Source organism: Nothobranchius furzeri, chromosome 11, assembly GCF_043380555.1.
Source record: "Nothobranchius furzeri strain GRZ-AD chromosome 11, NfurGRZ-RIMD1, whole genome shotgun sequence".
Taxonomy (NCBI): Eukaryota; Metazoa; Chordata; class Actinopteri; order Cyprinodontiformes; family Nothobranchiidae; genus Nothobranchius; species Nothobranchius furzeri.
Window position 1 is genome coordinate 4,549,871 of NC_091751.1, and position 25,405 is coordinate 4,575,275.

A 25,405-nucleotide genomic window follows, 5' to 3' on the forward strand; every position below is an offset into this window, starting at 1 on the left:
GAGGGCGCAGAGTAATAATCCCAAGCTGTTGTCTGGAGGATAAGGGAAAAATTCCCTGACCCCAATGGTAACTACACTGGTTTTATTCCAAGACGATTGTAAATAAATGTATATATTTGATATTTTACATAAGTTTGTTTTTTATAAATTTGTTTGATGCTCTAATAAAGTGTTCTAAAGCACAACTCTCTGTTGCATTTGTAAAAATACCATAAATTTTAAAACTCCTGCACAACAAAAACTTATATCTACCTCCAGCATTTTACATACATTTTTAAATTATTAGTCCTTATTTCCCCAAAATATATCTTTATTTTCAAACAAACAAACAAACAAAAAACACAGGAAACAAAAATAAAGAAGGTTTGGGGTTTTCTCTTGCCTCCCCCAACACCTATGTCTGTGGCAAAGTTTTACCTGTAAATAAAAAATCAACTCAATTAGCAATGGACTATTGTGTGGAAGATGTAAGGCAGATAATGTTTTATTTTACCATCACCGCAAGTCCGTAGGTGTTGTAGAAGTTCCTCTGTTGATGGTGCAGGGACTCCGGACAGCAAACTGTAACGCCTTGGATCCTCAGGCCTTAGCTTGTAGCGTCGAGGAAGACCTTTCTTGCTTGTCAAACGTTGTTTGACGATCATGGTTTGGATCTCTGGGATGTAGGAGTAGTCTTTTGCCACCTTCTCAGAATACAGCCTCCAGCATCTAGATTTTTTGTTGAATATTTTATGGTATCTGAAATGACACATGCCATAACTTGTAGTAGAGCCCTGCACTGAAGCCCTAGGCCCTCGGGTCGGCCCGGCCCGACGGCCCTCGGGCCGGGCTTCAGGCCAATGACTGTGTAATTACCTCGGACACGGGCCTGGCTCCTTTATTTTTAATCAAATTCATAAAAAAAAATTGAAACACTTATACCAGGGGTTGGCAACCTGTTCCCATCAAAGAGCCATTATAACCCGTTTCCTACATTAAAGAAAACACAACAAGTGACAGCAGCCGGTACCGGTCGCTCGTGTACGTCAAAGTTATCTTTCATAAGTAGATAATCTATAAAACGATTTATATAAAATAGATCCAGAAGTTGTAGCCCGTCTCTGCCTACAATAGTTTTTCACCCTGTTGGTGGTTTTACTGAGCAGGTGCCACTTTTGTCATACGTTTCTTTTTAAAACATTTTTAGACTGTTCAGAATACAAATCCAGGCTCTGTCACGTTTGATTGTTGTAATTAAACTTTGTAGGTGGGGAAGGTCAGAAAAGGATCCGATCATTTTGTTTTTCCCTCATTTACAGTGACGGAGATAACGGCGCAGTGCGCCTGGCTCTGGTGATAATCAAGTTTAATTTTATCTATTTTCTTTTTTTTTTTTTTTTTACCGTGTCCTGTCTGGCTGTGAAGCAAGCAGAATTGATGTCTGAATGCTGGTGACAAGCCTTACAGATTTACTCTCAGGTGGAGCATCAAAGCGTTTGCTTTTAATGTCACGCCTGATACTTAAAACTTTATTGTTATTGTTGTTGAATGCATATTAATTCCGACCAGACACGGAGACAGAGGTGAAAGAGAAAGGAAAAGAAAAGGTGGGGAGAGAGGAGGGGGGGGGGGGGGTGTTCCACAAAAATAAACAATGAACAAGAGTCTGCTTCTAGACCTGCAGAAAAAGGCAAAAAAAAGGGACACAACAACAATACAACAAGATCTAGCTATCACTGCGTCAACTTGATGAAGAAAATATATAATCAACATTGCTTAACTGAATGATCACGATAATAAATCACAGTGCATTAAGTGCCCACCATAGTCTTAAGACCTGTGTTTAACGTTCCCAAGCCCATGCTTTGGAGAGCACCATGTGAGCACCTGTGTGTGTACACGCGCTTGTTTATGTAAGGTTTCTCTATAGGAGCGTCCAACAGAGAGTGCGAGGGACCACAGATCCGCCCCCCAAAGATGTGCAGGAGACGGGGGGAGCTCCAAGTCCCAGAGATCCAGGTGCTGCCCTAGAACACAGGAACCCCAAGGAGACTGCAACCAGGAAAGCCCCTGCCCCCCCGAGAGGCACAGAGGATCGCCCCGGGGGGCCACAACCAGCAGCCGGCAGAGTCCCGGGAGATATCAGCGTCAAGCCCACAGGCCCGCCCGCAGCCTCCAACCCCCTAGCCGGCCGAGCCCGGGACCCAGCGACCCGGGACCCAGGTGTGACCTCCCCCGCCGGGGACCCAGCAGAGCCCAGGGACCCAGACCCCACCAGGCAGCCACCGGGATCTATCAGGCAGATGCCTGAATCTTAAACCCCCAGACCCGGTTGCCACGAACACTCAGGCAGACCATGGCACAACCCCTCACACCAGGTGTGGCAGGGGGAGGGGGCACAGAGATCTATATCATCAAGAGAGGTTCCAGGAGAGGGGATGAGTCAAAGGCCCCACCTGACATATACAATCATACACAAACACAGTCACACACTCCCTCCCTCATGCTCACACATGCACATACAACCCAAGACTTACAAAAATGCACGCCGGACACCCATTCATGCTCCCCATACACACCCTATTCACTCTGGTCCCGGTACTGCTTCACACTGGGTACAACCATCACCGGTAACCAGAGTTTGACCCTTTCTGCTGGGGTGCTGATGAGCAGGCTCCCCCGCCCAACGCCGAGCACAGCAACCCACCACCCCAAACCCCAACCAGACGGCCAGATCTCCCTCCTATTCTCCAGCCCCAGGAGGCCTAGCAACAACAGAGGTGGCTGAGACCCCTAGTCTCCCTCAGCCTGCTCCAATATAGTGTTGTGTGATCATGAGGTGTATTCCATGGCTGTGGTGAGTGGGCAGTGCGGGCATCATCCGGCCTATGCCCGCTGATGCCACCGCACCACCCCACTTACACCCTCAGCCATCAGTGTCTAAGTGCGGTTTAAAATTGGAAGTGGGCACCGGCACCCGGGAGGAGGCTGAAATATCCCCCTGCCAAATGCCGTTGAATGTGCTCACTCCCAAGGCCCTAAGTGTGTGTTTGTGTGGAATGTCGTCAGTGGAAGTGTATAAGGTGCAAATAAAATTGGGGGGTAGGTTGCCACAGGAATGCGGAAATGGGGTCCATACCCGCACTCCCTGACTTGCCCACCCCCCAAGATCCTATGTGTATGTTTGTGTGATGATGTGAGGGAGCAGGAGGAGAGAAAAATGCGGGGATGGGGAGGAATGGCTGGCTGGGCTTCGCCCTCCAGGGAGCCAGCTCCCCTACTGGCCCCAATAGGCACCTCTGTTGTAAAACTGCCACCCAGGGCATGGAGACCCCAGCCCATCCTGCCAGGGTCCAAAGCAGCAGCATTACAGAGCCCCACGGAGTCCGAGGGCACCAACCCAGCCCCACCCCAGCAGAATATCTATGCCCATCCCTGCATTTGCACAACGTCCAGAATATATAAGACATGGGACATCCAGGTAAGGTTGGGTCCTCCCCCTCCTGAACCTCCCCCCTCCCCTGTGATGGAACAGCAGAGGAGCCAAGGTCTACCTGAGGCCCCCGAACCCGTGCCAGGCACTGCTGCGTGTTCCTGCCTTCTTCCCGGCAGCATACATGTCAGGACCCGACCCCCAAGGCCCCGCCTAGATCCCCACCCGAGGCCGGCCACCCCCAAACCCCGAGCCCCCAGGCCCCCACCCAGACCCGCCCAGGGGCATTGCAGCCGCCAGGCAGTGACCCATGGCCGCCGCCAAGCCCCCCAAGGGGCCCCACTCACAACTACCAGTAGTCCACCCCCCGAGGCAACCCAAGCACCTCCAGAAGGGGGCAACGGCCCCCCAGTCCCAGACACCCCCAGTGAACCCACCTCCAGGGAACATCCGGATACTCCAAACTCAGACCCCACACCCCCCCACCTACACCATCTCGTAGGACAACATCAACGGCCCCCCACCCTCGCTATGTGATGGAACCGATCAAAGGGGCCCAGAGAGATTCATCTGAAGTGGAAGCAGAGGCTATATCAAGTGCAATATGATCTACAAAAGATTTCTATACTGGTTAATGCAGAGAGTTTCTCTGTTTTTCCAATTCAAGAGGATAGTTTTCTTAGCGATGCATATGGCAGTCAGAACCACGTGAACCAAAGATGTTTCAATCAGGACATCGTCCAGGTTTCCCAGTAAACAAAGAGAGGGGGAAGTTGGGATATGACATTTCAGACATTTTGACATATCCTCACATACTCTACCCCAAAATTCCTGGACAGGTGGGCAGGACCACAGTGCATGAATGTAATTGTCAGGAATGTTGTTTGTGCAGTGTGTACAGGTGTCAGACGACACAAACCCCATCTTGAACATCCGATGACCTGTATAGTGTATAAATTGGGGTGTCTGATCATTTTAAAAGTTTTTAAACAAGTTTGGGACCAGAAGTCCTGGTCAAAGCTAACTGATAGATCCACCTCCCATTTTTCAATAGGGATTGCAATTTTATCGTCTATTTTGGACAGTGTCTTATACACTTTAGACAGTAGTTTGGGGGGTTTGAGATTATAAAAGTCTAATACCCTTGGTGGTGTTTGTAATTCTATTTTATTGAGCTTAAATTTTTGTTTAACTACAGATTTAATTTGGTGAAAAAGCTATTCTTATCCGTTCCAAATTGGGAGACTATTTGATTAAATGGAATGAAGTCCAATCCTTCATATATGTGTTCCAGGTATAGGATTCCTTTATTTTTCCAGTCAGGAAGGTTAATCATTTTGTTGTTTTGCAAAATGTCAGGATTATTCCAGATAGGTGTGTGTCTGCATGGTACTAGTGAAGACTCGGTCATTTTAAGATACTCCCACCATGCTGTCAGAGAGGTGCTGATATTAATACTTTTGAAGCTTTCATGTTTTCTTATGCTTGAGCTAATAAATGGTAAGTCTGAGAGCTCTATCGTATTGCAAAGTGTCTGTTCTATATCTAACCAGGACTCATCTAGTGGGTTATCTTGCAACCATCTTGGTATATATTGCAGCCTGTTGGCTAAGAAATAATAATAAAAGTTGTGTAAATCCAGTCCTCCTCTGTCTTTGGTCTTCTGAAGCGTTTTTAAGCTAATTCGTGGAGGTTTATCCTGCCAAAGGAATTTAGTAATTGAGGAGTCCAGAGATTTAAACCAGTCAGCTGGTGGTTTGTTTGGGATCATCGAGAATAAGTAATTTATTCTGGGTAAGACCATCATTTTAATTGTAGCCACTCTCCCCATGAGTGATATTGGTAAGGATTTCCATCTTGCAAGATCATCTTCCACTTTCCTTAAAAGTGGGATGTAGTTTAGTTTGGTTAGATCTGCTAACTTGGGAGAGATATTAATTCCCAGGTATGTGATATTCCCTGACTCCAATTGTGTATTAAGCAAATTGACAAATGAGAAATTAATTGGTAGAACTGTGGATTTTAACCAGTTTATAGAGTAATCTGAAACTCTGGAAAAAGAGTTTATCAGTTCTATTGCTTGGGAGAGAGAGGATTGAGAATTCTGGAGAAAGAGTAAAACATCATCTGCATAAAGACTGATCTTATGTTCTATTTTCTTACACTTTATCCCTTTAATATCTGTTGTTTGCCTAATTGCTGTTGCTAGTGGTTCAATAAAGATAGCAAATAGTGAGGGGGAGAGTGGGCATCCCTGCCTGGTCCCCCTCTGAAGACAGAAGCTAGCTGATATTTGGTCATTCGTCCTGACACGTGCTGTTGGTGAACTATATAATGTTTGTAGCCAGTTTATGAAGAAGTTCCCAAAACCAAATTTATGTAAAATGCAAATAAGAACTTCCAGTTAACTCTATCAAAAGCCTTTCTGCATCTAGAGATAATATACTAGTTTCTATGTTTCTACTGTAAGAGAATTCTATCAAATTAAGTAATCTACGCGAGTTTGTGGATGACTGTTTACCCTTAATGAAACCAGTTTGGTCAGGGTGTATTATGAAGGGGGTTACCTTCTCTAATCTTTTGGCCAGGGCTTTACAGATTATTTTGAGATCAACATTAATAAGAGAAATTGGGCGATAGCTGGTTGGAAATGCTGGGTCTTTGCCTGGTTTTAACAAGAGACTAATATTGGCTGAATTCATGTTTGGCTGTAATCTGCCGCTCTCTTCGATTTCCCTCACCATTCTGAAAAATGTTGGAGCCAGAATGATCCAGAATTCTTTGTAGAATTCTACTGGGAACCCGTCTGGACCTGGAGCTTTCCTATTACTCATGGATTTAAGGGCTTCCTGGAGCTCCGCTGATGTTAGTGGCAAGTCCAGGACTGTAACTTGGCTGTCTGATAATTTAGGAAGTGTTATCCTGTCAAGGAACGTATTGATCTCATTATCTGATGGGTTTATCTGTGGTGAGTACAACGTTTGGTAAAAGTCTCTGAAGGTGTTGTTTATTCTTTCAGGGTCATTAACTATATTCCCGGTTGAGTCTTTAACAGCAGATATGGTAGTTTTCTCTTTATTTATTTTTAATTGGCTAGCTAAGAATTTACCTGATTTATTACTATGTTTGAAGTTTTCTATTCGTAGTCTTTGTTCTAAAAATTGTGTCTTTTTGTCAATAATTCCATGAAGTTCTAGTTTAGCTTTACGTAATTTGCTCATTGACTCTTCTTCTGTGGATTACTCAGACAAACAAATTAATTTTTGGACAGTCTTTAATGTGTAACTTTATGTATTGGGATGAATGACAAATATTCATGTTAAACTAAAACGTTAGGCATTTAGGGGGAAAAAAACAAAATAATAAACATTATACAGATGTCAAATAAATCAAACTGTAATTAAACTATATATTTTCAAAGTCTCGATTCTGGATAAAATCCAACAACATATGCTTTATAAATAACAAACACTACACATGCCTTTTACACACACACATGCAAGCACATTCACTCACACACACAGTGCTCTGGTGTACCAGTGTGTTCTTCAGAAGCTGACCTTGTCTGATGTGTGTATATGTGAATCTCTTTTTTTTAATTAAGTAATTATGTTTTTTTTATTTTAGGGGAGAGTTTGCCTGAAGGACACAGCCGTACCTACAATCTTCTCGTCCTTTAAGGTCAAAAAACCTGTTCCAAGAAGGGAAGAACAGGTAAGTAGGAATGACAAGGTAAGTTTTGAACGTCATCAGCTTATCTGAAAGTAAGATTTAAAAGACCCTATCATCTTTGGTGATCTCACGCCTACACAACATCCTTTGTTCTAATGGTGAAATTAATTTAAGCAGATTTTTTACCTGCTGACCTCTATAACTTTATTCCTGTTCCTAATTACAAAGAAACACCTGTGCAGAGGAGGTGTTTTGAAGGTGACAGTTTCTGCTTATCAAGCAACAATTGACAGCTACAATAAAGCCTGATTCATGCTTCTCTGTCAGCTCCAACAGGGAGAGACACGCACGCACGGACGGGGACGTTTAGCTCTCATACTTCTCCGTCTCCTGGGGAGTGTTGCAAAGCAATTCCCGGACCGGACAGCAGAGGGCGGAGAGCTGTTCTGTGGTATCCTGTCATGTATCGGTCCAAAATAGTGTGATGATATTGTGTTTTTTGTACATAACAGACTTTTTAACAGTCAAATTTGTCGCATTCTCCTACACCTCTTCACGGGCTCGCCACAGTAAATATTCTATTTGGCGAGAGATAAACTTATTGTATTTATCCTAGTGAATCTATAATTAAACGGGTAAACTAGTAGCACCACATCCAACATCAAAGAAAGTAAAATGTTATTATCAGGAGAGGGAGAGTGTTTAAGTGGTTAGCAGCAGTGTGCTAGCCGATGGCCCCCTCCATGAGGCCACCACAGCTCAGCAGAACACCATTGTAGCTTCTTCTGGGGAGAAAAACACTTAGAGAAAAAATAAAGTTAACAGCTGAAATAGCAGGAAATAATACAGTTAAAGAGCAGATTGTAGAAGAAAGAAACCCCTGGGTTAAACTGGTCTGTCTACTGCATAATGCTGAACTCTAACATGTGTCCTCAGGGAAGGACCTGATTGGTGTCCAGAACCTGCTAAAGAAGCACCAGGCTCTGCAGGCTGAGATCACAGGTCATGAACCTCGCATCAAGGCTGTCACCCAGAAAGGAGAGACCATGGTGGAAGAAGGTAGAGCAGGTCTGGTCCTGACATGTTTCTGAGGTGTCTGCAGGTTCTGGCTCACTTTTTTTGGGTCCAGGTCACTTCGCTGGTGAGTAAGTGAAGACTAAACTGTGGGAGCTTCATGGACGTTGGGACACGCTGAAGGCCAAGGCGTCCCAGAGGAGGCAGGACCTGGAGGACTCTCTGCAGGCCCAGCAGTACTTTGCGGATGCTAATGAGGCCGAGTCCTGGATGAGGGAGAAGGAGCCCATCGTTGGAAGTCCAGACTAAGGGAAAGACGAGGACTTGGCCGAGGTATGGAAGTCCCTTCCTGAGAAACTCCAATCGCTTTTCTTTGCTCTCTTTCCAGTCCTTCATAATTAGTGTTTCTGTATTTGTCATTTCCTTCGGTTGTCTACCAGACGTCGTTGCTCGTTTGAGCGTCTCATGGGTTAGGGGTAGAAGTGCTGGCCTCGCACAGGAAGTGATGACAAACGTGTTCCCGTCGCTCTTATTTCAAACAGTTTACAAGCTGTGATGTGTGTTCCCGCTGCAGAGCAGCCATGACACGTGGCAGCCGGCAGAAGGCTCACGCTTTTCCACTAAACACCCGCAGAGCTGCGTCTGCGGTGAACTGAGCAGGGTTTGTTTTACGGTGGCGGATCCGATTGGACCATCGCTGCGAGAAAGCTCCACTTGTGTCAGACGAGCTGAAGGTTCTGATGTTCTGCTCCACAGGCTCTCCTGAAGAAGCACGAGGCCCTGATGTCGGACCTGTCGGCTTACAGCAGCAGCATCCAGGCCCTGAAGGAGCAGGCCCAGTCCTGCAGGGTGAGTTCAGAACCCTCGGCCCGTCAGAACATTCTTATCCACCACGTTCTAACACCAGACCTGTTAACCCGACAGCAACAAGGTAATCAGCAGGTGCTTTAGTCCTGCAGGACCTGAAGGCCAACGAGTCCCGCCTGAGGGACATCAACAAGGTGGCATCTGAACTGGAGTCAGAAGGTCTGATGGCTGAGGAGGCTCCTATGGTTCAGGCTCAGGTGAGCGTCACCTGTCTGCAGCAGCTGGTCCCTCTCACTTCCTGGTTTAACTCTGCTCGTCTCTGTTTGTAGCAACAAGAACATCTGGGTTCTGCTCCTGGAAAGGTGCATGTTGTCCTCCACCAGAACCAGACGTGGTGTTTTTGTTACCACTCATTTGTTTGTTTGTTTGTTTGTTTACAGGATGAAGCTGACTCTAACACGGCGTCACCCTGGAAGGTGAGTTCATTCAGCTGATCAGAGGTCACCTCTGATGGCCGCAGTCACGGCCGACCGTGCTGACATCACACAGGAATTCAGGTGACCCGGCAGGCACCAGGTGCTGGTGAAAGTGGGGACATGTCAGCTGGTTGCCATGGCTACAGTTATCTTTATGCATCTGTATGACTGCTGACTGGTGTGTGTTTCCTGTGACCTTTGACCTCAGACCGTACGGTTGGGCGTTCAGACGACGGCTAACTTTAATTCCATCAAGGTAAGAGGAAGCTCTTCCCTTCCTGTCTGAGCGATCCGTCTCCAGGTTTCTTCGTCCGGCGTCCAGCCCGCTGGCGTCCACCTTCATCTCACCTTCATCTCATCTCACTTCATTTATAGTGCAATACTTTCACATTATCATTTTCCCACACTTCTGTATACCTGTATTTTGTTGTTTTTCAATAAAGAATGACAAATTATTTAAGTTTGGATTTGTTGCACACAAATATATATCTGTAAAAAATATCTACAAAGCTAATGTTTACATAACAAGTATGATTGGGTTTTGCAATACGGCACTCAAGTTTATTTTAGTAAGATTTTCAAACCAAGTAAAGTTAGTAAAGAACACATTTCTATTGGCTGCTAAGAAACTGTTGGGATTTAAAATGGGCCTGTTGTACAAATAACTTGTAAATGATTATTCCTCACTTTTGTCTTAACCAAAGAAATTCCAGTAATTGAGCAAAAACCTTTATTTTTAACACTACATTTTATAAAACAGGGCGCAAAGTGTCGGCACATGTATGTATGTCGATGGTCCGCCCCAACCAAACCAGGAGACACAGACGTCAGGGAGGCCAAGGTTGTCTCCGACGGTCTCTGCAGCTCTCTGGGCACCACGCCTCACTCAGCTGTCTCCAATGATCCAAATGGCTATGGAGGAAAAAATAACAGGTTTGTCATAATTGTTTAAAGTACAAAACCATACATGAAGTGGTCAAGACAGGAACTTACACTTGCTGTGTTGTGTAGCTGATGTTGGAGACACAGGCTGCCATGGTGACATTTTAACAGATCTAAGAAAAAAATGTAATAAAAGAATGAAACTTAAAAACTCCCAGACCTCATGTCATATTTACTAATCAGCTATGGCTGATTTATTGTTTGGATCACAGTGAGTTACACTAATTCTAATATATTTTTATTTCTATTACACATACATACTTTTTAACTGTTATTTTCACATAACTGTTATCAGGCTCTCTTGTTCTGGTTCTGATGATAATTCCGTGTCTTCCAGTAAGTTATCTTGTGCTTACTTCATCTGTATAATGTCTCTTTACTTTTGGTAAATTGTACTGAGTCCAGAATAAAGGCTAGTTGGCTGTACAAGATACAAACAAGTATTACGTTTTGGAAATATATGAAACACCACCAGCATCTGTTAGAGCCTGTGGTGGGGTGCTGAGGGCCGGCTCCAGCCCAGGAATGAGCTCTCCACGCCGGCCGGGAGGGTTTGAAACACCGCCATCCTCTCCTCTGCTGGCTGTTCATTCTGTTATGGTTACCGGTGCTTGTGGTGGTATGTGAAACGCTTGGTCTCAGATTTTGTAAGAAAGATAATAAAATGTCCCCCCAAAATACGACTTAAATATATTTTCTCTTCTTCATGATACATTTAATGGCTGGTGCGACTCAGGAGTGATAGCGCCGAAATTAACTGTACTGAAAACTTGCTCAAAGCAAAATGTTTTCATTACGGAAATAAATTATAAACTTACCGATTTAAAACTTTTTTAATACAGGTACTTCTCACGAACAGGCGCAGAAAACCTCCACCTAAACTCTGTGTGAGGGTCAGGTCGTTGGGTGTTCCAGTTAGCTCCGGTTGAATTGAAGCTAGGTGGCTACATCCGTTAGCTCGGCTCCCACCTCCGCTTTAGCTTTGGGTTAGCCAGGGTTAGCTTCAGGTTAGCTCGTAGCTAGTTCGTCACTCGATCCCAGCCTTACAGCCCCACCATCAGCGCCTCCTCTCTTCCCTTTCATGGAATTGTCTGGGCTGGACGGAACCTGTGACACGGTCAAAATGGCGGTGGTGGCCACCTCCCATTATGGACAAAAAACGTGTTATTGGAGTCTATGGAATCCGTTTGTCCAGTATGTACAGTCTATGGTGTCGGGGAGGAAACACGACAGCAGCCACAGAGTCATGCTGGTTTGAGCGTGTGGCTGCTCGCTGGAGTTATATCAGCTCTGTCTGGACGTTAGTTGGAAAACTTTCTCTTTCAGTCGTGAACACGTTACTTAGCAGCTAGAATCTCCGTTTCTGGGCTTCAACGTCAGAAAACAGCTGAGTGAACTCGGCGCTGAGTGAGAGGAGCGTAGTTTGTCCGAGACAGCGGAGCTGCAGACACCCAACTACCTCTGACTGCCTCGGCGCTGAAAAAACACAAAGGAGGGGGCGCGTCTGCTCCGCGCTGGTGCCGCAAAGCATCATGGGAGTTGTAGTCTTTGCGGTAAAATCGGCCAGCGGGCCAGTTTTAATATATTTTTGATATTTATCTCGCGGGCCACATAAAAATGCTCCGTGGGCCGCATCTGGCCCGCGGGCCATGACTCTGACATATGTGATCTAGATTATATTCGTTGTCGCTATGAGGAACTACAGGCTATTGTAGTTAGATGTATGCATTTTGGTGTGTTTACTGACATGGATGATGTCATAAACAGCATGCATTGCGTGCTTTTGTTTTTGGAAGAAAAACACCCAGCTCAAGAATTCAAGGCTGCCACTATTCATTCAGGTGACAGAGGACGTCCGCTTTGGGACATTTCCGGGGAAATGTCGGTCAGAATGCACTACAGTGATATTTCTAATGAGGATCTTATCAGGGTGGTAAGTGACTTCATTCAGGAGTTTCCCAATTCTGGAATAAAAACCGTCAGCGGATATCTAAACGGCATGGGATTGAGGTGGGTGTTGATACAAATAAATAAAATGAAATAATTAGTAAATTTATTAAAATATGAATTCAGTGTCAAATTTAATGATCTGTCTTTGTGTTTTTTAAGACTTCAAAGATCAAGAGTGATAGACATTGACACGTGGATCCAGTTGGTACCATATGCCGTGGACTTGGTATCAACATTGTTCCAAGAAGAGCCTACTCTGTGCCATCTCCCATGGCCCTTTGGCACATTGATGGAAATCACAAGTTAATCAGGTCAGTCTGTTTGAAAATGGTTAATTTCAATATTTAAATGAAGTCCATACACAAACGGCTCAAAATTATTTATTTGAAATTTTTAGGTGGAAAATTGTGATACATGGTGTAATTGATGGGTACAGCAGAAAGATCATGTTTCTTACCCCGGCTTTCCACCGGAACCGTCAGCAGCACGTTACTGCAGCAGCACATCAGAGCTGCTGATAGGAACCGCTGTGGTCAACAGAACTTTTTCCACCGGAGCCGTCAGCAGCGCGAGTCGGCCGCGTCTCAGGAGCAGCATGTCGCGGCCTTTACGCGCCGGTTCTATTTTCTACGCGCGACGCCTCTGAAACGGGTCAAGTTCGACATTTTGGGGGAAGGAAAGACAGGAAATGGGAAGCGGAAATGGAGAGAAGCTCCCGAGATTTTCAGAATAAAAAACGTACTGCCTTCCGGTTGCTTTACTTTTAAAAAACGTTACTAACTGTGCGGCCCCGTGAGAAGTTATCACATAGCTAGCGGTCTCCTTTGTTTTTCAGGTCCGTATTGGCGATTATAAAACGGACAGAACATAAAACACAAACCATGTTGTAGTTTTCTCCTGCTTGTTGTTGTGTTTACTGACGAAGTCACTCGTGTGACTTCGTGCTCGGTCGGTGACAGCTGCTCCCCTGCTGCTTCGCGTCCCGTGGGAAGGGCCAAGCAGCAGCTTACGCGAGCAAGACGTGCTGCTGCAGTAACGTGCTGCTGACGGCTCCCGTGGAAACCCGGGGTTACAGGAAGTGACAACAATAAAGCCTCTACTGTTCTCAATGCCTTTCTTGGTGCTGTGGACCAATTTGGAATCCTTAAAAGGGTATGCAGTGACAAAGGAGGGGAGAATATTCAAGTTGCACGCTTCATGCTTGAACATGCCCAAGGAGGTAAAGTAATCACAGATTTTATTCATTTAAAAAAGTAAAAGCCATTCAAATGTATGGGATTCGGATTGTGCCAAAAATATTTTAAATATGTTGTTCAGCGATGTTTTTACTCTGTCGACAGAACCTGTCGTCTTTCTGTTTGGCTGTTGTCACCTGATGTTGTCTTGTTCTGTAGTTATAGCCTGTTGTCCAGCCGCGTTGTTACCTGATGACATTTGGCTAAAACACAAAAGAATATGTACATGTTATTTTCGGTTCACAGTACTGTTATTACAAAATAATGACATTTTCTAAAACTGTTGCACACAAATGGCACATTTTTTGTGTTTCTGCTTCCTCTGGATTATTAGCTATGGGGCCAATTCACTGACTAAAGTGGTCGTACTTGTAAACTGAAGATTCGTGCGTGGTAGTCAACGGTCATGCATAATATTAATGACTTGTACCCAAAGCTGAGCTTTTGTAAACTCTTGCCTCTGAAAATAAGATTGAAAAATCTACAACACTAATCAATTACGAGTATGAAGTAAAAGTTTATCAATACGAAGTGAAATTTTACGACTGTGACAAAAGACGACTCTCCAGTTATGAATAAGAATTATGTGCTGCAAAAACAGTGACACCTGATGACGTCAGGGTCACAGGCATTATGCGTCGAGCAAAGAAACAACGATCTTCTATACTGCGCATGCGTTTCCCGTTTTGCGCTCTCAGCGGCAACATGGAGGACGGAGAGAACCAAAACACAGGAGGAAGTCAGGTAAAACAACATTTGTTGATCTTTTTAAAGCGGACTGCTGACATATTTCGGTTCCAGGATTGCTATGATGTTGCGTTAATATTGATTGTACTCTGTAGTTGTGCTTGTTTTTTAGTTTTGAGTCACTTTTTTCCCACTTTCTTTGTTCGTCAGGCTCAGTTATCGGCCATTCTTGACACGGCAAACAGTCTGGTGTCGATGCTACACCGCAGGTTAAGCAGACAGGGAAATACACGACAGCCAGATGAGGGACAGGCAGAGCAAATAGCGAGTCCTCGGCAGACTGCTTAGCCCAGCGGGTCCGGGGTCTCCGGACAGTCAGTGCATCAAGAAATGGCTAGGTGTAACTGCAGTGCTGCAAATGAGTTAATGAAATTTACACGTTTAGTATCGATGAATAATCAAGCTTACTTTCATTTTTAGATCGTTTCCTGGATTTTTTCGGAAACAAGCAAAAGGCAAGAAACGTTTTGCACCATATGCACGACCTCAAAAGACTGTTTTACTTCACTTTTTTTTGCTTGACAAAGAACATGAAAAGACCCCCCAAGCAGATGTGGAACTCAAGCTTACATTGGCTGGACTTGGGAAACGTTCTCTGACTGTAGGTGAAAGCGTCACACATTCAGAGGTATTTATTTTTAAAACATCAGATGCACCCTCAAGGTTAATTTTGTTGTGATTATATTGTTTTATTTTAAAATTATTTGTATGTGCAAAGGAATGTACAATTTAGCTGTATGTTAATTACAATAATCCAGCTACGTTATGTGTAATGTTGTTTTATTAGTTGACAGATTTCTACATCCAAATGTTTTAAGCCAGACTGATTTAAATTTTACAAACAGTTAAATGTAGTTACAAGATGTGCTTTAGTATTTGTCTGAAAATAAGCTGTGTAATAAAATTGACAAATTGAGTTACTGGTTTGTTGTTAGTCATTTATTTAAAGCAAAGCAGTATATTTCAATGACAAATCAAGGCATTTCATCTTCTCAATTAAATGTGTTGCATTACAATATGTTGTATGTTCAAAGCAAAACAACCCAACTGCTGATGTAGACGGCCACACATGACAAGACCACACATTAGTTTGAAGTCTTCAAGAGCTGCAGTAGACCCCTTGACGTTTTAAAGTTGTCATTGTAGTGTGGGCAGAATTTTGGGTTTGTATTTCGCTATATTATTACGTCAAGGTTTTGTTAGATTCTTAAAGAGCAAGTAACGTCTAAATTAACTTTTTTTTGCTGATGAACTGTATAAATGAGTGTCTAATAGTGTTTTAAATGTGTGTATTCATTATTTTAGCATTTTGGTGCATTTTCTTAAAAAATTAAAAATTCTGCCTAAATACCACAGTATAGCTCCACCTTCAGCTTAAAACATAGAATTTGACTCATTTTGAATAAATTTTAGCCAATGGCTAAAGAGTAAGATACTACGTAATCCAGTAGAGTACTACGTAGCAGCTCTGTGTCAACGTTATAAAAGCATCGGGAGTCTCGGCCACGCCTTGTGGCGAGTTGGGAGTTGGATTTGCATGAGAGTGTAGGAGGCTAGCCGTAGTTCAGCATTAGCATATAGCATTAGCATATCCTAGTCTTTAGCATAGCTTTTAGTGTTATACATACTTATTTAGTGTTAGCTTGGCTGTTGGATATTGTAGTTTAGTTACTGTTTGGCTGTTAGTGTAATTAGGAAAGTAGTTCGGGTTTAGTGCTCCATATCGTGTTAGCATGGTGAGATGGTGTAGTGTAGTATGGTTGCGGAGCTCTGTCGGGTTGCACTCCTTTCCGCTGGACTTAGAAATTAGGCGCCAGTGGTTGCGTGTCTGGAAAAGATTCAGCTCCCGCCTGGTGCTGTAGTTTGCAACCAGCATTTTACCCGCGATTCTGCACGTCTCCGTTCCAAGAGGGAGGCTGTGCCCACCGTGGCTCTTCCGCGATTTAGATGCAGCCCACCGACTCTGCTCCCCCACCATGACGGGCTACAGTCTGAGGTGAGTAAGCTAAATAAAAGTTTTAACATCTTCTAAAGACAATTTCCTACCTAAATGCAAAGTTTGAGAGACGTGGTTCACTCCATTTAGCTAATATCAGTCTGCACTGCCTTCGGGCTATTTTGTCAAGTTCACAAAATGTGGAACGGGATGTAAGGTTAGAATCAGCGGCGAATCGGAACATATCTCGAAGCCCTGGCCGACAAAACGGTCCACATGACTGTCAGGCTCAGAGAAAATTCGGGTTGTTTTTGTGTCAGTCGGTAATTCAGCAACAGTGACTCTAAACTGACGCAGCACTAGTTGACAGACTGCATTACAGCGTGAAATCTAGCACAGCGTGACCCGGTTCCGTGAGGAATTCTGTTCAGGAGGTCGCATTTCAGGGTCTCCACATCATATGTGACTGACTTTTACTTTATAATAACATCACACACTAGGAATGTTATAAAGCGCCTATATGGGACAGTTTCTTTTGTATTTTATCTGACTTTATAAACATCAATGTGCTTCTATTTTTTTTCAGGCTAAATCTACCCAAGACACTGGCTGTCAGACTGATTTAGTAATCTGCAAGAATGCACTTGTCCAGGCTGACGTGGTGTTACCCGTAGCAAAGGTGAATTATTTTTAATAATCTTCTATGTAAACATTTTATTACCTTCTAGTTTTAATTTGTTTTACAGATTGTTACAAGTGATTTTATGCTCTTTTAAACATTTATAAATGTGCTGCTTCTTTGTTTTTATAGAGCTCACAGCCTCAGTGTCTTGTGACACAGGGACCATGACAGAAATTCATCTTCCAGAAGGTCCCAGAGCATCCACACCTCCTGAAAAGACCACGGTGTGAGGTGTCTGCTGTTGATTCCAGCTTCCACCTCAGTGACAGTGCAAGCTCAGTGAACTGTTCAAGGTAAAAAAAAAATTAAAACATTTCTGAATTTTTAAGATATTAACAATTAAATAAGTATGTGATTACATCATGAAGGAGGCTACTGATTCTGGCCCTGTGACACTTGGTGGTCACCACCAGGTGGTGACGTGTGAGCTGATTCACCTGGTAAATAACTTTTAAATTAAATATTTTGTTTTTGCTATCAAAAGTAAATTAACTAATAACCTGCATTACTGCAGGACACTCTGCAAAATATGGACTCTACACCATGAGGCAGGCACACGTTAATAACTCTATAAGAGCACATAAGGTGAGCAACACCACATATTATTGTTATTACTGTACACTGTCCTGGATTTGTTTTCTTTCTGCATCTCATTAGCCTGGCTGATCACCTGATAACTCCTGTCATCTGGTTATGACAGCATGAGGATGTCCTCACACACCTGTAACCTATCAGCTCATCTGGCAGAATAGAGAGAAGAGACAACACCACATCTCCTGTTCCTGGAAAGCCTTCAGCCATCCTTCGATGACTGAGAACCTCCATCAGCTCTGTCTCCTGTCTGCCTACAATTATTATAATAAATATTGTCTTTGACAAGTTTTTTGTGCTGCCAAATATCTCATTTTGATTCCAGTTTTGATATTTTAATGGATATTTATAAATTACATTAATTGAATTATCACATTGTCGCATGTTTAACTAGCTCTATTGTGATGAACTAAACTAGCACCTCACTGTTAAAAGCTCGTTTTAATTTCAAGCATGTTTAAGTATTTATGGACATGAACAAAAACAGGAAATATATAAATTGAGATTTATTTAATTAATATAACAAATAAGGGGGAAAGAGTCATTGAAAGGCACATTCTTCTGGAAGTTCCTGATCCCGACGACATCAGCAGGAGACCAGCTGCAGACACCAGAGGATCACCTGCAACCAAGAGCAGCTAGTATCAGTAAATAAATAATGAAATCAGGGCAGTTTTAATGGGCTGAACACATTACAGAATAATTTTCTCATGGTATATTTTCATAACTTTATGCAGCAGACTAGCTTGAGCCCAGATCTCCTGGAGAGCTGCTATCCAGCACGTTTCAGTGGATTTTCCTGCTTTAACAGGTTAGATAAGCTGTTAAGCAGCTCAGCTGTTTGTTGCTGATTAAAACCAGGTGTGTTGATGCAGATAAATCTCTAAAACATGCTGAATACTAGCTTTTTAGGGCCATGGAGACAAACCCTGCAGCTAATCCAATGCTATGGCTAACGGCTACTTACGTTCAGAGATGGGTCTGTTGGGTCGGTTCCAGTAATTTCAGGCAACTCACAAGCTCAAAACAATAAGGCTCATGTCCGCTTGTCTCCTCCAAATAGACTTGGTCCCTTTCTTCTCGAGTGTCTGGGTAAGGAGGGGGAGAAACGTCCTCCACTTCTAATGACTGCTCAGAGTGAAGGGAGCTAGCTTCGTCTAGTTAGCCGTCTCTTCGTCACTGCCACGGCTCTGCCCTCTCGGTCCTCCAGGCAACGCCTACTAATGTTGCAGTTTTCAAAATTGATACGTGGGTGGGGTAAGACTCTGAGGCACACTTGACATGCACTTTAACAGTGAACCTACTGTGTGTGTAGTGCTACAAAGTTCAGTGCAGCCCTGTAAATGTCTCTGCCATTGTCCTGGGAGGGAGCAGTGGGGGAGATGGCTGTCATCAGTCCTGCCATAACTTGGGGCCCCACAGAATGCTGGATGGTTGGCACAACTATTCCACTTCCAGGTTCTTCTCCCAAACTGTCAGCATTCCAGTCTATGTTGTCTTGAATAGTCTGTAAAAAGCAATTAATCTTTTATTATATAATAAAATATATAAAAACACTTTGTAGTATCTAATTCTGGGATATATATATATATATAATTAAAAATAAACATTTGTTGTTATATTTCCCAGAATTTGATAGGACAAATAAAGCATTTTGTAAGTAGCCCAGTCATGATCTAGCAGCAGACTTTTTGCTTTAGTTTAGCATGAGATAATGTAAGTGAATAGAATTAATAACTAGCGTGTTGTTATTACCATTCGCTTACATTATTTTATCAGGACAATGATCAGGAAGATGACTCGGCTGGTTACAAAATGCTTTGTTCGGTCTTATTTCATTCTGGGAAGTATAACAGACAAAATTTTACTTGGTGCTGGAGTGTCACTTTGATGGGTAGCACATTGGAAAATGCCCCGATGATTTTAAAGTATCATTTCAAAACTAATCCTAACACTTGTGACTGAAACAGAAAAGAACTTAGGCTGAGCATGCTGTACCTCCACACTTGCTGGAGGAGCCACAGGATGGTGAAGAAGCCCCATAGCCCAGAGTTGATTCGGAGTCATGTTTTCCTCCATTCGTAGTGGGTGGTTGTCCCATCCATCTTTGAAAAGGTCAAGGTCCATGTGGAGTCTTGGTATGAAGACATATTGACAACAGAACAAGTGCAAACTGTTGGAAGGGTCCAACAGGCCCTCCTCCTCAAGGCTATGCAGCACCTTATAATAAACACTTGTAACAGCCATCCATATGTCACGCCACAAGCGCTCAATCCTACAAGATGAAAACATGCAAAATGGGTTTGTCAACCATCTCTGCAAAACAAAATTACCTCTCAAATAACTAAACAGAGTATTAAGGTACAGCCAGGCAATTATTTTAATACCCCTTTAAAACATTAAATTATTATTCACCTTTGGTTGTGCACACTTTTGCCAGATATGTAGCTTCCTCTGCCACATCCACGGATGCTGAACATGCAGTTGGCAATGCCAACATTTTCAACGCCTTGGTCTCCCCTTACCCTGTTTAAATACAAGTAGTTTGTCAAACATAAAATGTTGTGCAAAAAAAAAACATGTAGAGAGAGGAGATTGGTCACTCGACCTTTATCATGTTATAATTAAACACGTGTATATGGGGGGAAATGCATGTTGGGGTGGAAACACATGGGGGGGGGGGGGGGGGTATGGAGCTACTTGTATAAAACAATGTAGGTGATCAAGGTTAGTGCGGTGAGTGACGTGGCAGAGTTACATGAGTGAGTGAAGTGGGGGAGCAAGGGAGTAAGTGAGTGGATGCTGCTGAGTGAGTTGAGTGAGCAGAATAGGATAACAAGGGGAAAACTGCAGATTAAAGGAACCTCTTTTTTTTACCTTAATGGAAATCCAAACTCTTCCACAGAGGTCATGAAGAACTTCAGAGCAGTTGAGGCCTTATTATTATTTGCTGCACAGAGATACATTATCTGCAAGAACATGCCTCAATGTCATTCATAAAATAATGATGAGATATACCGCAGTCAGAAAATGTAAATAATTTTTTTACCTTTCTTGAATAACCCTCAATCCCACCGAAGATTACAATTCCATATCTGTTGGGAAACACCATGTTTTAATTATTTTGAGATGTAATGCATGTATCTTTTTGGAAACAAAATTTAAGAGTGAGACCAGGGCCAGAGTGGGGACTTATTTTCAGCCCTGGAGTTTCATGCCACAGACATGCCCACTTATATTGCAACCTATTATTTAAATCTTGCAAATGTAACCTTATATGCTAAAGCTACAACATTATACTTTTCTAAAAAACATGTCTTCAATGGCCAAACAAGCTTTTTTGGATTACTTTTATCCTCCTCTTTCAAATGTGGACTTTGGGTATCGTATCAATTTGAATGAAAACAAATCTAACAGGTCATTTAGGCATACTAGGTGCTCACATTTTAAGTAACTGTGAGGTTCTGTGTGTGTGTGTGTGTGTGTGTGTGTGTGGTTCCTCACCTCTTCTCCTCAGGTGTGACAGGCAGGCTGCACCAGGTGCCATCGATCAGAGGCAATTAAGGTGGAGCACTTAAAGCTGGCCGGAGGAGGAAAGCAGATGCCAGATGATTAAGCCACACAGCTTGGTAATCAGGTCAGCTCTGTGTTTCCTTGTGCTTCCAAGTGTTTTCTCACGAGTGATGTTTTGTCTCGCAGCCGTCCTGACCTTCTGAGTTCCCAGGATCTCCCAGCGTCTTCCCTGAACCGTGGTGTCTGCTTCACCCAGTGCTCCTCCTGGCTGCGGTGCTTCAGCCTTTTCATCCCTGCCCTGTTGGATTCTTCTCTTCTCCACCTGCCTGTCCACCCTCGAGCCTCCAGCAAAATCTCAACCCCAGCCTGCCACACTCCCACACTGGACCTCACCTCCCCTCCAAACACTCCTCGCTACGCAGACCAGTAAGCTCACCCCCTTCAATTCTATTATCAGAACAGTCTCCTTGCTCCTCGACTCACCTTCTGTTTCCCCTTCAGAACCACCTCGGCGAACCCGTCCAGAGTTCCTCCTCCATTCTGAGAACCCGCTGAACTTTCAATAAAACTGTTAAACTTTCTCCTGTGTCCGGGTGTGTTCGCTCCAGAGTCTCCTAGAGAATCATGACAGAATCATCTGGCCATTCAGACTCTGCGGCACACCTGCGCACTGCTCTGTCCGAACAAGGCATCCTGTTGGGCCGACACGAAACGGCTCTCCAGAACATGTCTCAGCAACAGGATACTTTACTCCAAGGAATCAATCATCTCACTAAACTCTTTCATGATCTGAGTTCTAGGCTCCCCTCACCTGATCCACAATCGTCGGCACCAGTCCCGGTCCGCCGTGATCCTTCAGCATCGTCCGGTTTCCGTGATGCGGTTTCTCCGACTCCTAATCTGTTCTCTGGCGAGTTAGGTAAGGCAAAACGCTTTCTGTTGCAATGTTACTTAGCTTTTGACCGCAGTCCCCACTCTTTTCAGACAGATGAGAGTAAAATTTCATATGTCATCTCCCTCCTTAATGACAAAGCTCTGCTTTGGGCCCAGGCTACCCTTGGCTCCGACAGTCTTTCAGATCACTCATTTGACTATTTTCTCGAACAGTTTAAGCAGACTTTCTGCCCAAAAGTTAGCGAGGAACAAGCCACCAAGAGATTATGGAATCTAAGACAGGGTAATAGATCAGTAGCTGAGATGACAGTCGATTTCCGCATTTTGGCTGCGGAATCAGGTTGGAACAGTCCCGCGCTGAAAGGGGCGTTTCAACATGCGCTTAATGAGAATCTGAAAGACGAGTTGGCCAGCAGAGACGAGCCCGACACCTTGGATGAATTAATCAATCTCGCTATAAGGATCGACAACCGTCTTAGAGAGCGAGCAAAACTTAGGGGTCCGGGTCCCCGATTCCCTGCTCCGCGTCGGGTTGAACTAACTACACCGCCGTCTCCTCTCGGGTTTTCGGCTCCGCCCCCTGTCTCCAGCGCACAGCCAAATTTGCCTTCCCCTGAGCCCATGCAGATCGGCCGTGCTCGGCTTTCTCCGGCGGAGAGGCAGCGCCGTATGGAAGCTCGTTGTTGCCTATATTGCGGTTCCCCTGATCATTTTATTGCAGCCTGCCAGCTCCGCCCAAAAGGGTTCACTCGTCAGTAAAAGTGGGGGTACTGACGGGTGACCTCAACAAAAGAAATCTTCGCCTCACGCTTTCCGCCACCATCCAAATTAATAGTCTTCAGGTCCAAACTAGCGCCCTCATAGATTCTGGGTCAGAGCAAAATTTAATTAGTGCTGGTTTTGTTCTACAACATTGCATTCCCATCCTAGAGCTCGATCATCCGGTGCAGGTTTCTGCATTAGATGGTTGTTCTCTTACTACCATCACCCATCAGACTGAAACGAAATTACATTTTTAGTTTTCCCAGTCAATGATTCACCTATAGTTTTAGGTTACCCCTGGTTGTCCCAGCACAACCCCTCCATCAATTGGTCCCAGGCCCGTGTGGAATCTTGGAGCCCTACCTGCATTCGCGAATGCCTCCATTCTGCCGTTCCCAGTCAGGTTTCCTCCGTCCCAGAACATTCGGAGCCCACTGATCTCACTAACGTCCCCACAGAATACCATGATCTTCACAGGGTTTTTAGTAAGGAGCGTGCCCTCTCCCTTCCGTCTCATCGACCCTATGACTGTTCCATAGACCTTCTCCCAGGGGCCCCTCTTCCCTCCGGTCGTCTGTTCAGCCTCTCGAAACAAGAACGTGAGACTATGGAGGAATACATTAACGATTCATTAAAAGCAGGCATCATCCGACACTCCACTTCCCCCATGGGAGCAGGCTTTTTCTTCGTGGGGAAAAAAGATGGAACCCTGAGGCCCTGCATTGACTATCGTGCCCTGAACAACATCACCATAAAGAACAGGTACTCCCTCCCTTTAATTGCTTCTGCGTTTGAGCCTGTCCAGGAAGCTCTATTTTTCACCAAGCTTGATCTCAGGAACGCTTATCATTTGGTCCGAATCAAGGAAGGAGATGAGTGGAAAACAGCATTTAAAACACACATTGGACATTTTGAGTATCTGGTCATGCCCTTCGGCCTTTGCAACGCCCCAGCAATATTCCAAAATCTGATAAATGATGTACTCCGGGATTTTTTGAATGTCTTTGTTTTTGTCTATCTGGACGACATTCTAATCTTCTCTAAATCATTCTCAGACCACCAGGTCCACGTCCGCCGAGTCCTACAACGCCTCCTGGAAAACAACCTCTTTGTTAAAGCTGAGAAATGTGAGTTTCACACCCGTTCCATAACTTTCCTTGGTTACGTCCTCGGGGGTGGGCAGGTGAAGACAGATCCGGAAAAGATCAAGGCAGTCAAGGATTGGCCCATTCCAGAGTCAAGAAAACAACTGCAGCGATTTTTGGGGTTTGCTAATTTTTATAGGCGGTTCATTCGCAATTTCAGCATTCTGGCAGCCCCATTAACTGCTCTCACCTCCACTAAGCAGATTTTCCGTTGGACCAAAGATGCAGACCAGGCTTTTCTATCCCTTAAGCAGAGATTTGTTGAGGCTCCCATTCTAGTTACCCCCGACAGCAAGGCCCAGTTCATTCTGGAGGTGGATGCCTCAAACACTGGCGTGGGGGCGGTCCTTTCTCAAAGATCATCTGCTGATCAGAAACTCCACCCCTGTGCCTTCTACTCAAGGCGTTTCACCCCCACTGAAGGCCGATACGACATAGGGGATCGAGAGCTGCTGGCCATTAAGCTTTCCTTTGAGGAGTGGAGACATTGGCTCGAGGGTACCGAGTTACCAGTTATTGTTTGGACGGACCATAAAAACTTGTCGTATCTACAATCGGCCAAGCGTCTAAATCCCAGGCAGTTTCGTTGGTCACTGTTCTTTTCTCGTTTTAATTTTGTTATCACCTACAGGCCAGGCACACGAAATGTCAAGCCAGACGCTCTTTCACGCCAGTTCTCGCCCGACGATCCCTCTGAAGCCCCAGAACCCATCTTACCGGCCACATGTTTGGTGGGCAGCCTCACCTGGGACATTGAGAGGCAGATCCACAAGGCTCAGGAGACGGAACCAGACCCGGGTGGGGGTCCCCCTAACCGACTCTATGTCCCCACAAGTGTCCGGTCCCAGGTCATCCGGTGGTCGCACTGCTCCAGGTTCTCCTGCCACCCAGGGGTGAGTCGTACCATAGCCTTAGTTCGCCGTTACTTCTGGTGGCCTGGCCTGAATAAGGATGTCATGAGCTATGTTACTGCCTGCACTACTTGCATTCGCAATAAGAACTCTCACCGTCCACCTGCTGGGCTCCTGCAGTCTCTTCCAGTTCCAGCCCGACCCTGGTCCCACATCGCGTTGGATTTTGTAACAGGTCTCCCCATCTCCAAAGGCAAGTCAGTCGTCCTCACTATAGTGGATCGTTTTTCTAAGGCATGTCACCTGGTCCCGCTGTCCAAACTACCCTCAGCTGCTGCTACCGCTCGACTTTTGTTTCTCCACGTGGTCAGACTACATGGCATCCCATCTGAGATCCTTTATGACCGCGGACCCCAATTCATCGCCAAAGTGTGGAAGGACTTCTGTCGCTCCATTGGGGCTGAACCCTGTTTGTCTTCTGGCTTTCATCCCCAGACGAACGGCCAATGTGAGAGGCTCAACCAGGAAGTTGAGGACACCCTCCGTTGCCTCTGTGCCGATAACCCTACATCATGGAGCCTCCACCTTCCTTGGGTTGAGTACTCTCACAATACTCACGTCTCTGCCGCCTCAGGTCTATCTCCATTTGAGGCCTCACTCGGGTATCAACCACCTCTCCTTCCTGGCACCTTCCCCGATTCCATCACTCCCTCAGTCCGTTCTCACATGATGGCCTGCAAACGAGTTTGGAACCATACTCGGTCCGCCCTGCAGCG

At 44.7% G+C, this 25,405-nt stretch overlaps 1 protein-coding gene and 3 long non-coding RNA genes across 7 annotated transcripts; 3 read left to right on the forward strand and 1 right to left on the reverse strand.

The window, feature by feature from the left end:
* The first annotated feature begins 7,729 nt into the window (after positions 1-7,729).
* On the forward strand, positions 7,730-9,840 carry LOC129160171 (spectrin alpha chain, non-erythrocytic 1-like). The gene is made up of 5 exons (XM_054737351.2): positions 7,730-8,143; positions 8,214-8,431; positions 8,855-8,947; positions 9,058-9,162; positions 9,235-9,840. Exons 3-5 carry the CDS (start codon positions 8,882-8,884, stop codon positions 9,397-9,399), a joined length of 336 nt encoding a protein of 111 aa, XP_054593326.2. The 5' UTR covers positions 7,730-8,143; positions 8,214-8,431; positions 8,855-8,881; the 3' UTR covers positions 9,400-9,840.
* A 4,245-nt stretch (positions 9,841-14,085) lies between these two features.
* Positions 14,086-15,171, forward strand: LOC139061906 (uncharacterized). Its single transcript, XR_011515552.1, has 2 exons — positions 14,086-14,252; positions 14,676-15,171. It is a non-coding gene; the product is annotated as an uncharacterized lncRNA (long non-coding RNA).
* Positions 15,172-15,483: 312 nt separating this feature from the next.
* On the forward strand, positions 15,484-17,764 carry LOC139073221 (uncharacterized). 4 transcript variants are annotated; one of them, XR_011521929.1, is made up of 5 exons: positions 15,484-16,870; positions 17,003-17,166; positions 17,242-17,313; positions 17,388-17,458; positions 17,531-17,764. It is a non-coding gene; the product is annotated as an uncharacterized lncRNA (long non-coding RNA). The 4 variants fall into 4 exon arrangements; XR_011521931.1 differs by having other exon boundaries at positions 17,574-17,764; XR_011521928.1 differs by having other exon boundaries at positions 17,242-17,458.
* Positions 17,765-17,955: 191 nt separating this feature from the next.
* Positions 17,956-18,962, reverse strand: LOC139073223 (uncharacterized). The gene is made up of 2 exons (XR_011521932.1): positions 18,432-18,962; positions 17,956-18,086 (listed from the first exon to the last, which is right to left on the reverse strand). It is a non-coding gene; the product is annotated as an uncharacterized lncRNA (long non-coding RNA).
* Between the last annotated feature and the right edge of the window lie 6,443 nt (positions 18,963-25,405).

Bases quoted from the DNA above. Each gene is read 5' to 3' on its own strand.
- LOC129160171 (XM_054737351.2), top strand. From the start codon at position 8,882: ATGTCGGACCTGTCGGCTTACAGCAGCAGCATCCAGGCCCTGAAGGAG. The intron at 8,948-9,057 runs GTGAGTTCAGAA...TTAGTCCTGCAG, and splicing joins AGCAGGCCCAGTCCTGCAGG to GACCTGAAGGCCAACGAGTC. The intron at 9,163-9,234 runs GTGAGCGTCACC...CTCTGTTTGTAG, and splicing joins CTCCTATGGTTCAGGCTCAG to CAACAAGAACATCTGGGTTC.